The sequence below is a fragment of the Danio aesculapii genome, chromosome 15, assembly GCF_903798145.1.
Source record: "Danio aesculapii chromosome 15, fDanAes4.1, whole genome shotgun sequence".
NCBI classification, from domain to species: domain Eukaryota; kingdom Metazoa; phylum Chordata; class Actinopteri; order Cypriniformes; family Danionidae; genus Danio; species Danio aesculapii.
The window spans coordinates 21,335,127-21,347,626 of record NC_079449.1 but is presented as its reverse complement, the minus strand read 5'-3'; the positions used below and the strand labels follow the sequence as shown (position 1 = coordinate 21,347,626).

The window sequence follows — 12,500 nt, the reverse complement described above, 5'->3', positions numbered from 1 at the left end:
CATTTTCTTTTTGGCTTAGTCCCTTTATTAATCTGGGGTCGCCAAAGCGGGATGAACCGCCAACTTATCCAGCATATTTTTTACGCAGCGGATGCCCTTCCAGCTGCAAACCATCACTGGGAAACACCCATACACTCTCACTCACACACATACACTACGGACAATTTTAGCTTACCCAATTCACCTGTACCGCATGTCTTTGGACTTGTGGGGGAAACCGTAGCACCCAGAGGAAACCCACGCAAATGCGGGGAGAACATGCAAACTCTACATCACAATGCATTTATTCATGTTTCTTTCTGCATTCCTATAATGGTGTGTAATGTTGTGTTCATATAAATTCTGAAAACATATTAACGTAAATGTGAAAAGTGCATTCTTTGAGACCGACCATTTTATGTTTTTAATTTGTCCATAAGTCAAGTTGTCATATATACTGTCATATTGCACAGCTCTATTTCAGTGTGTTTGGATAAAAGCGTGAGTCAAATGTAGAAATGTAAATGTAAGCAGGCATCGCGCACTCTGACAAGAAACATCTAAAAGATAAAGGATGAAAGTAAATGCAGCTTACAGTGCTAAAATGAGCTTTAATGCTGTGTGAATCAGAATGGTGGATGAACTGTTGTTGCTCTCTCTGGTGTTTCTCTGGCAGGCATGTTTGACCGCAGCGTCACCCTGCTGGAGGTGTGTGGCAGCTGGCCTGAGAGTTTCGGACTGCGTCACATGCCCTCTGTGGAAGCCACTGAAGAGGGCCTGAAGGAGAGGCTGGCGGACGCCATGTCAGAGTCGCCCAGCAGAGACATTGTGGGATCTGGAACAGGTGAGTAGATGACCTCTCAATAATGGTGTTTTGAACATGTTCAGTGTGCTAGTTGATCAGTCTTTGTAATTGTTTGTAATTAATGTTTATACAGTAATGTTTTTAATGTAGGTCAGAGATTACATAAAGAGATTACATTTTTTTAGTCTTCACTGATACTAAGCCTGTATGATTAACTGTCCAAAGAAGATTTTTTTCACCTGATTGTGTTCATTTAATGAAAGTCATCAATAGTAATGGGAGCTTGTGGTAAAAAAATGCCACCAAATTCAATGAAAAATACATGTAATCGCAACATTACATTTAACTATGTGCACCATATACATTACTGTTGAGCTTAAAGGGATAGTTTATGCAAAAATGAAATTTCACTCATCATTTACTGTGGTTCCAAAACTTTTTGAGTTTATTTTTTCCATTGAACCAAAAGAAGATTCTTCTTGGAGATTGTCTTTTGAGCTTTTTTTTCCAAAATATCTTTCTTTCTCATCAAAAGAAAGTAACTCAAATAAGCTTAAAACAAGTGGTGGGTGAGTTAATGATGTTTTTTATTTTTTCATTTTTGGTGAACTATACCTTTAAGGCTATTAAAAACAATAGCCAATCAAAGCCATTTATATATCTGCCAAAAACGGCAGAGATTTAGTGAGTGCTTGTATTCACTGACTAAATTCTACATTGCAAATTCTCTCATCATAAACAGCAAAAAGCAGTTGTGATGCCAGTACGAGATTAATTTAGCCATTTATACACAATGATTATTAAGATTTGTAGCTAGACGATGTGATTGGTGTACACAGCTGTGTCGGCAGAATATAGAATTCTTTTAATATATATTTTTTTATTTATCATAATATTGAGAGCAATAATCTACCATTTGTTTTGTCAAAACAGCCCTGTACCCTGTAATGCTTTTTTATAGTAAACATATCATGTTTTAGAATGTGTTTTTTTTGCCAAAATTGCCATAATTTAAGTAAAAAAACTAAATACCCATAAAATATTGTTCTGTTATATTGCACAATAATGGAAAAGTTCATTCTTTGTGTGATGCTCAACATCATAGGTGAAAAAGTTTGAACTTTCCTTTTTATTAAAGACCTGCCAACAGAACCTCAGCAAAGTTAGTGCTCCTCATTAGTAGCTCATTAAGCTGAAAAGCAAACTAACTCCCTCAGAAATTATAGTTGTAAACCCTATTTTGTTCGATTTGTTCTTGCTAATACCTCCAGTGACTAGAGGAATCAGTTATGAAACCTCAATCCTGTCTGAATTAAGCAGAGATAAGAATATATCCTGGCGTATTTCTCGGACAGATCTTGAAAAAGACACATTTTACAATAACAAATTAGGTCATTCGCATTGAGCGAGAAGCTGAGCGAAATGAGGGGGGAAATTGCCACTCTTGACAATCCAAATGTTTAACTCATTTAGGAAGCTGCTGCTCTGTGTCCCTCCCCCCTCGTCTGAACAAGACTTTCTTTGATATCTGGAGAAGATGGAGGTTGGATCCTGGACGCCGCTGCTTGGAGCAGCGAGGTCACAAGGCCCTAATGCATTTAGCATCGACTGGCCCTCTCTCGTAGCGCGTCTATTAGGCACTAATTTGATTTGTACCTATTCATTTGCAGTCCCTGCAGCAGCACCGAGTTGGCCCTCTCCATAATTGGTTCTGTCTCTATTTTTGCATCATTAGATTAAGCCCGACTCCCGGACACTTGTAGTCTGCGCTTGTCCGTCCATTTATACAGCCTAATGTAACACAAAATTCATTACTGATCACATTACTCTCAACTTTTGGCCCCACGGGCTGGCGGATGAACGTAACGTTAAGCATCTCCTGAAGCAGGAAACCCAGAGTACGGATGAAAAATGGATTGCAGCGAGAGGCTCTAAATAAGCAGCACCGTGGCGGGGGACAGGGTGCTGGAGCCTCTGATGAGCGCTAGCCATCCGTTATGTCAGTCTATGTCTTTTTCAACCAGACGTCCGGCTGCAGTTAAGAATCAGTGCCAGACTTTAAGAGATCAAGCCATTCCCATTTGGGTCTTTGTTGAAGGTACAGACTAATGTGGCAGTAAGTGCTGAGAGTAACAGCCGAATATTGGTAATTACCCTATAGTCATCTAAGTACCCTCTTCATTTGTTGTCATGGGTCATGCCTGGATTTTGTCTAGACAGTAACTGTTGTTCCGGAAGACTCATGTGTCTATATTTTGCAGCAAGGTTAAAGAGAATGTGCTGAACTTAGGCTTAAAATTTGTCCTCTGCATTTGACCAATTTTAGTGAGAAGACACTCGGAGCAGTACCCAGGAGCAATCAGGGGTTCAGTACCTTGCTCAAGGGCACGTTAGCCATGGGCATTTAAGGTGCCAGTACTCAGAATCAAATCTGTAACCTCTGGGTTGCAAGTCTAACTCTCTAATCGTTAGGCCACAAATACAAACATTTGTTGATTTCAGTCATAAGTCACCATGTGGAAGGTGGAACTCTTGAATTCCTTAATGTATAAGCACCATAACCATATTCATAGACTTTTTGCAGAATCAAGTTTGCCATCTAGACACAACTTTACAGCTGGTCTGGGATTTCTTGGTTGTAAAGAAGCGTGGGATTGTGTCGAGTTGCTGGAGAGCCAGTGCATCTGTGTATGCAATACCTGAGCAGCTTTCTTTGTAGCTGTGGGACGCCCCATTTAATAAGCCAGGTTTGGTCCGGAGCCTCTTTGAAGGGTTGAAAGCAGATGGTTTGACACTTAGCATCTCCTCACGCACAGGCACTTCTTCAGAAGAGGATTGTAGCATCAGGGGACATCTTTGACTCTTCTTCTTTTTCTTTATCAATCGCTAACTGCTTCTCCATGTTTCATTCCATCCATCCCCTTCCTCCAGTCCTCAGATTTCCCCATTCTTGCCTGCCTGACCATAAATGAAATCGAGAACTAGGAACTTGTTCTTCTCATGCAGGTGATAGGGAGTAAACACAAGTCTCCCGATTTACTGTAACTGTAGTCTCCTAACCTAACCTAACCTAACCTAACCGAAAGGAATGTAAGTGAAAACGTGTAATGCAGTCATCTTTAAATTAGATTTCTGCCAGCGGCATAATGTTGCAAATTGAATTTTTGTCATTGGTGCTAACCTAACGTAAATTCCATTTAAGCAAGAGGACATGGCTCAACCCTGTCAGCCGCGGTGGCCCTCCCCACACCACCGCTGCCAGTGTTTACTGAGGTTACACACAGGGATTATGTCTCTGTCATTCCTCATTACTCCAGCCTCCCCCAAAAAACACATTTATATCTATTTCCCAGTTAAGCCTACAGCACTTAGAGCACATGCTCAAATCCCCCCCATCGGCCTTACAGAGCTCTCAGAAAGTAGTAGCAATGTAGACATGACTCTTAAAAAATTGATCATGCTAATACAGTCTGCCTTTAAACAAAATCTTGCAGCGAGAATTTTCTGTAACTTTTTTTCTGATTTGAGATTGAGATTGAGTCAATCTGTTGTTTTGCTGAACTTAAAATGATGCTTCTATGCTTTTGATTAGCACAGGCATATATGGCAGTGTGAAAGTCTAAAGGATTCTTCTTTGTTGTGTAGTGAAGCAAATACACATGTTCTTTTAAAAAATATTAAGGCCTATGGGGTTTTTTTGCACTTGATGAAGAGAGCCCACACTTCAGGAGCAAGACATGCCACAATAACTTCATTGTGAGAAGGATATTAGCGACAGCTCTCAAGCACCCTCTCTTTCTTCCTTTCCTTCATCTTCATTCTTAAGTATTCAATTCAGCCCTGAGGCCAGATGTTTACTGTCACAGCTTATGCCCATAAATTCACACTCTCCTGAACTCCAGAAAAAAATCCATATACTGGATACTGTGTTTTAAAGGGCACCTATTTGACGCTTTTTCAAGATTTAAAGGGTCAGGAAACATCAAAACATGTTTTTTGAGCTGTTGACAGTCATATATGTGTCTCATGCTGCTATAAACACTATAAGGACACAAATATTTCACAAAACAGTGAAAATTGGTTGTTTTTGCGTTATTTCAAGCAAATTCGTTCTTCCGGTTTGAAACGAATTTTTGAAGCTGCGTCACGGCCATGAGATCTTAGCGTGTATTCCAGCGTGGAGTCTGGCTGTCTGTACCTGGGAGTACCTTATGACGTCTCTGAGTGTGCTGCATTTATTCATGAGAAAGACTTGGTTTAAACCTATCAGCGCGCTCTATTGTGTATACGGTGCAACTTCATTAATATGCATGACCTGTTTTTACCTGATACAGTGTCAAGACCGCAGAGAGACGCCACGTTGTGTTGCCAAAAAAAGTGGAAGAAAAACAAGAACAGTTTAGAGACACTGGTTGTCAGTGTTGTGTTTATTAATGTGATGCAACAAAGGTTTTGTTTAAATTTTCCCGCTATGAGAGCGCAGCAGGACTCACGTGTGGATTACAGTGCACGCGGCGCAATGTTCTAAGGAACATTTTTTTACCCGAGAGCTTTTCTCATCTGGAAATGGTGAAATCCTGATTTGCTGCTCGTTTCCTTTTAATAAAGACGCGGCTCCAGTTGGTGTTGATGGTCCTGTCTCTACAGATTTGGTAGGTGTGTATGATCAGTGTCTTTGTTTGTTCATTCAGAGGCAAAGCTAGTTCGTATCGTCAGCAGTACTCTTTCGTTGTTTAAGACAGACCTTAGTCAAAAATATTTAGTTACTAAAGTTTACAGTATGCTACTATCACTTCAATATTATAGACTGAAAGATCCGCTGTAAATGCTGCTCTCAGAGTGTAAACATGTAAACACCGCAACCAAACTATTAGCGTCGTGTTGAATTCTGACGCTACCTACCCAGTGCATCTAAGTTACAGAGAAATGCGGAGGGTTTGTTTTCTCTTATACAACGTGCAGTATCAAACATTGAACAGTCACTGTCTCCCCTGCGTCTGTGGGTTTGTTTTGCCGCTGTAAAATAATGTGTGAGACTGATTGTCTGCTAAAAATATTGCATATTTGCTATTTAACGTTGGCAGAAAATACAATGTGAAAGAGTAGTGTGGCTCAATTCACAGCACTCAGTAAAAATGCGGTGTTTTTTTTCTCTTATACGACGTGCGGTATCAAACATTTCACAGTCACTGTCTTCTCCCCTGCTTCTGTGGGTTTGTTTTGCCTCGGTGTAAATCAGCGCGTGCCCAAATGTAAACTCCCATTTTATCCAGATCCTTCCCTCTTCCCTCCCCTGACACTCCCACCTAAACAGAGCTAGATACACCCACTTTCCTGACTTTTTCCAAACTAGAGGTTTGAAAACACCCTGTTGAGATAGGGGGTTTCATGGCCCTTTAAGATAAGTCTTTTGCGTCTTTAGAATGTGTCAGCTCAAAACACCCATCAGATTATTTATTATAGCTTTCAGAATGTTGGATTGTCTGCTCTGATCACAATGTAGCTGTTTTTGTTGCCTGCTCCTTTAATGCTAATTCTCCCCGCCCACCGTTCCCACGTGCTTGTCAGTGTGCCTCAATCTCCGCCTCGGCTGCATCAGATAAACAGCGCAGTGACAGACATGAAGGAAGCAGATCTCACATAACATTTGAGAGAAATATTACAGTAACTACTACAGTTCCCAATGATTATTTAATGTATTTGTTGAAGGATTCAGTCTCTTAAAACTCCGATGTGATTGGTTGGATACACCTGATGTTAGAAGTGAATGCAAAATGGATTTACTTGGTTAACTTGTTGGCATGTCTACAGAAAAAATAAATAAATAAATACATGTACAATTTATGAGGGTCAAACATTGTTCATTGGCAGCCAATGTAGACCATTAGCTTAGTTTCATTAACAATATATGGAATAGCTAACTACTTATGATTACGACAATATGAATGTCAAGTGGCTTAGTAATCTATAGTTTCCCAACCCTGAAGCTTCAGAAGCTTCTCATGGCTGTCCATTGAGCAGTCTGGTGAAAGGAAGAACACATGTAGGTGAGCATAGTTTCCAGAACATAAACGGACACTTACATGCTGTGACCACCAATGAGCTGACTGAACTGTGACCGTCTGAACTTATAATGATTAAAGCTTTTGTCACGAAACTAAGAACAATGCCCTTGCATCCGCCAGTAACACTCGATGGCTAGACACTTCAGGGCGCCAAAAGTCTCTCTTCCTCTCGATTGGCTGTTAGCACTCATGAAAGAAACAGGATGTTTGTTTTCCAACCTCTCCAAAGTCATCAAAACAGTCATCACTCACTGTTTTAGCCTCCGCACACTGATGACATAATTTTGAGTTTATAAAATTGTCAGGTCATGTTTGAACTGCCTTTTTGATTGAGTCAATTGTCTGATCAGGGATTGGTTATTAGTTGACTCTCAAAAAATTGGAATGATGTCATTTTTAATGTTTTACAAAATCCCCAATTTTATTTAATATTTTATGGTGCTTTCTGTTATTATAATTCTTTGCTGTAACATCCCGTGTGATTCAGTGTGTTTTGATTAATTCTATGGAGTTTTTCCACCCAAAAGCAAGAAGTATTGGTAACACTTTAGTTTATGTCACAATTCATGGTATTAACAAACCATTAACTAACACTACTAGCTTAATAAACCACTAATTATCTGTTTATTAATAGTTAGGTAGAAGTTGGGTTTATGTTTTGGGTAGGATTAAGGATGCAGAATAAGATCATACTTTATAACTATTTATAAACAGTTACTATGTTAATAATAGGCAGGTAATAAGTAGGCCCACATGGAATCTGCAGGTGCAGAAATCGGCAGATTTTTAGCCCATCATTGAGTCTATTTATTTACTTGTGTGAATTTATATTTAATCCGTTTTTAATTTAATTTCAGTAAAATTATTGACTCATATGAAAATGTTCATATGGTTTATGTACAATACAGTTTGTAAAATAATAGTTTCTGTCTTTTTCTTGCTTTGCTTACCAAATTTGTGGATCTAGTTGGATTGTAAAGTTAAAAAGATGTTATTTTTATATCATATATTTAGGTATGATACTTCCAAAATCATTCCACATAAATCCACAGATTTTTTTTTTTTTTTTTACAAAATTATGTGCAGAAACAGCTAAATGTCTGCAGGTTATGTCTGGCCCTAGAAATAAGCCAGTAGTTAATAACAAGAATTGTGACCTAATCTAAAGTGTTACCGAAGTATTTACAAAAGTAGTATTTTATTTAATGGTTCATTTATTAGAAGATTTTGATATGTATGCTAATGATAAATTGTGTTCACACTTGTGTTCGCAGGTTTGTGATTAGGTGTGATTACTGTATTGCTTTACTATTATTACCTTAATAATTTACTAATACTACTTTATTACATTACTACATTGCAGGTCATTTGAACAAGTATGAAAGCTACCATCTGAAATCTGGTAAAAAGTGGATTTTGGTCTACTTCCAAATGATCTCTAATGTAGTTCGACTGAAATGTGAACACAACATGGACCAAAACTAAAAAGGGGATAGATATTTTTCTGTTTTCGGCTATTCTGTTTTCAGCTGAAATTTGGTGCCAAATTGAACCAGTAATAAACATTATTTATTTATTTTCTTTTATTTATTTTAGTCTGAATCAAATTAGGACACCCAAACTACACCTGTGAACACAACTTGAGACTAGCTGAGTTTTAATTGTTTTAACCATTCCAATTAATTGGTTGGGATTTGATTGAGAATTTAAATTGTAAGAGAATCAAACAGGTTTTGAGTTGGTAATGTGGAATGGTCATTATTTCAGGTAACACTGTAATAACACAGTAGATTGTTCTGATATATACTGGGCTAGATCTTGTTCCAGGCTTACTGAAAACCCTCCATTGTTTGTTTACCTGGATAATAACAGTAATATTCCCTGTTTAAACTAGACTAACTCACAAGTGTTCTTCTACCAAATCTGGAGCTATTATCAAAGAGAGCGTTCCATGTCTTAATGTCACGGCTCATTTTAATATGGTGCGATAGTCATCACTAGAGCAACAAGACACAGCTGAAAGCACAGCAGCCCAGTCACTCGCCATGCAAAGGACTTAGCTTATGGTAATCAATCATCCACCACCTTTACACAACGCACGGACGATGGATTGCATAAACAAACCCAGCACTAATCTGGGTCTGCTCAATCTCCTGCCAAACCCAAGTTCCTTAGTGGAAGTGTGCTGGACCATGACTTTGTGCTGGACGACAGTACCATTTGGTTAAAGTGTTTAACTGCTCTATAATTCCTGGTACATAAGCGTTGCTGTTTAAAAATAAATCCATGTGTCATTTAAATCTTCTTTGAACTGCTTCTCTACCAGAACACTGTGACACTTCATTTGTGGGCAAGAGGACAGGCGCGATCATAGGGATATTAGGTCCATTTCTGCAGACTGTGTTGATCTGACCCGTGGAGCTGTTGCTGAGGAGAGAGAGCCTGCAGCTCGCAGTGATTTTACCCCTGCCATTGACCCTGATGTTGAGCTCAGCTGTGGCTGACATTATTACTTACATGCTCTCAGACAATGAACACAAATACGGATAGCTCTTTTCTGGGGTTTTATAATGGGAGGTTTTCAGTTAAAAACAAAGCTGGGTTCATACAGAAAACAAATTTTAAGTGTTTTATAGTAAATCATATTATTAGTAATATATTATTAGTAATAATAATTGTATAGTATTAGTAATATAATATTATAAGTAAATTATATACAAAACCAAATGTGCTAATAGAGGCCAATATTGATGCTCAATGCGAAACGTCTTTGCCATCTATCGTATCTACTATGCAAGTTGAGAAAAATTAGGATAAACATTTGCATGAGAGGAAAAACCTCCTGCGAGCAAACTCAAGTGAGTGATGCTGGTTCATGTTTTGTGTGATATTTTTTGTTCAAAATGTTGTTGCTAGTTTTGCCTTAGACATTCTTAGCTAGTTTTTAGTTTCATATGATATGAGTGTGTTGTGTTGTAGAAAAAAACACTTTTGTCACGTTTACAACAAACATTTTTTTTTACTCTTAAATTGAACAAGCCCATTATACACTCATCGGCCACTTTATTAGGTACATCATACTAGTACCGGGTTGGACCCCCATTTGCCTTCAGAACTGCCTTAATCCTTTGTGGCATAGATTCAACAAGGTACTGAAAATATTCTTCAGAGATTTTGGTCCATAATGTCATGATAGCATCACGCAATTGCTGTAGATTTGTCAGCTGCACATCCATGATGCGATTCTCCCGTTCCACCACATCCCAAAGGTGCTCTATTGGATTGAGTTCTGGTGACTGTGGAGGCCATTTGAGTACAGTGAACTCATTTTCACGCTCAGGAAACCAGTTTGAGATGATTCGTGCTTTATTCTGCTGGAAATAGCTATCAGAAGGTGGGTACACTGTGGTCATAAAGGGATGAACATTGTCAGCAACAATACTCAGGTAGGCTGTGGTGTTGACACGATGTTCAATTGGTACTAATGGGCCCAAAGTGTGCCAAGAAATTATTCCCCACACTATTACACCACCACCACCAGCCTGAACCAATGATACAAGGCAGCATGTATCCATGCATTTATGTTGTTGACGCCAAATTCTGACCCTGCCATCTGAATGTTGCAGCAGAAATCGAGACTCATCAGACCAGGCAACGTTTTTACAATCTTCTTTTGTCCAAGTTTGGTGAGCCTGTGTGAAATTTAGGACCATTTTCTGTAAACCCTAGAGATGGTTGTGTGTGAAAATCTCAGTAGATCAGCAGTTTCTGAAATACTCAGATCAGCCAGACACCAACAACTATACCACGTTCAAAGTCACTTAAATCACCTTTCTTCCCCATTCTGATACTCGGTTTAAACTTCTGCAGATTGTCTTGACCATGTCTACATGCCTAAATATATTGAGTTGCTGCCATGTGATTGGTTGATTAGGAATTTGCGTTAATGAGCAGTTGGATATAGTTGTACCTAACATAGTGGCCGGTGAGTGAAAAACCCATAGTGAATTATTTTTCTTAGTTTGTCTCACTGTTCAAGTATTTCAGTCTTCTTTTTACCCCTAAACAAAGAACAAAACAGAACTTCGCTGTGAATTTAACTGGCCCTTTATTGTATGGCTGCATAATGAGGTTTTCAGGAGGAAAATAAAGTGTGAAAACAGGAACACAATCATTATTTCCTCCCCTCAGCACTCACCCATTCATCCCATGGTGAGTCTCCTCTGTCCAGCTAAGACTTGAGAGTAATGTGCGGCGACAGGGTGAGACAGTAAAGAAGAGTTCCTACATTCAGAGGCTCTCTTCTTTTCTCTCTGCCTCAATCCGCCAGTGACACTTTGGGCCTAGATATCATTTTTACATCTATCCCCTGCTTTTTTTCCTCATTCATTGTTCTTCTAACCTACAAACTAGTCACTAAAACAGTAAAGAAAAGGGCGGACATTGGGATTGAGGCTAGAAACTGAAGCTTAGAGTAAATGGGCTTTTTGTGGGATTTTTTGAGACTGCACTTAACAGCTCGCTCAAGGGAGCGACAGTCAGAAAATAGCGGCTCAGAAAGAATGAAAGAAAGAAAGCAAGACAGCTGAGGGGGTGGAAGGAGCACTTTTAAAAGATGTTCCAAGATGTCTAGACATGGTGTTGGTGAAACATGACGAAAGCGGCAGGCATTTGAGAGCACTGCAAATGGAAGCAAGAGGCAGGTGTCGTTGATACATACTGCGTGTCAAGCCAGCTCAAAGCTGTGATTCCACAACTCATCCAGACTCGTAGGACATTTACTGTGTTTAGCTTCTCAAGAGCATGACGAAGAGTTCATTATTCAATACCACACTTACCTTGCTCTTTCCTCCTCCTCTTCTTTCTCCCAAACTCTCCCGTCCCTCTCCTTTCCCCATCTACACGTGTGCTGTGTATATATCAGTAAAAGAGGTTGCATGAATTAGTGATAGAGGACATAATGGAGGGGTTTCTTCAAGGCGCAGCTGAAAGGCGTTACAGCGCTAACGGTCCACACCAATATGAGATCACTGACCTGACTGCAGCACTTTCCAGGAAAGTGAAAAGAGGAGAGAGGATGTGAAGCGAGCGAGAGAGGAAAAGTGTGACTGTCGCTTCCTCAGCCACTCTTTCACACACACACGCAGCTCTCTAATGGCCTCACACTTGGGAAAGCACTCATGCACGGTGCTGTGAATAAACATTTTCTCTCTTTCCTCCTCTAGAGGCGTTCCAGCGCTTTCAGGTGATCGTGTGCTCAAAGAGGACAACATCATTTAGCGCTATTATTTAATTGCTCAGTGATGATCTGACTAATGCAAAGCAAAATGGCAATTATGCAAAGCAGAAACAGCATTGCTGTTTGTTTCCTAATGTGTTTGTGGCTGGTAGATGAAAGCTCCGCTTTGAAGCACTGTCGTCCGGTATGGTGTTGGAGAGCACGTGTGAGCAATAGTGCTTTTCAGTGAAAGACCAGCTGAGTGCAGGATTCCTCCTTGGGCTACAGCGCTTTAATGAACCTCACTCCATCAGAGAGACTGTGTGTGTGTGTGCGTATGTATACTGGCCTCACATCTTGGATGCTTGGCATGGCGTAGAGCTTGGCGGCCGTCACGTTGACTGTGCCCATCAATCAAAGAGACATAAAGCAA

The 12,500-nt window shown here is 39.7% G+C and overlaps 1 protein-coding gene across 4 annotated transcripts in view; it reads left to right on the top strand.

Annotated features, from left to right (window-relative positions):
• The window catches only part of bcas3 (BCAS3 microtubule associated cell migration factor), a 386,382-nt gene that overhangs the window by 358,031 nt on the left and 15,851 nt on the right, over positions 1-12,500 (top strand). For all 4 annotated transcript variants that reach the window (XM_056473462.1, XM_056473465.1, XM_056473461.1 and 1 more), the window contains one exon: positions 656-823. In XM_056473462.1, coding sequence (XP_056329437.1) covers positions 656-823 — 168 coding nt within the window. The remainder of the gene's footprint in view (positions 1-655; positions 824-12,500) is intronic.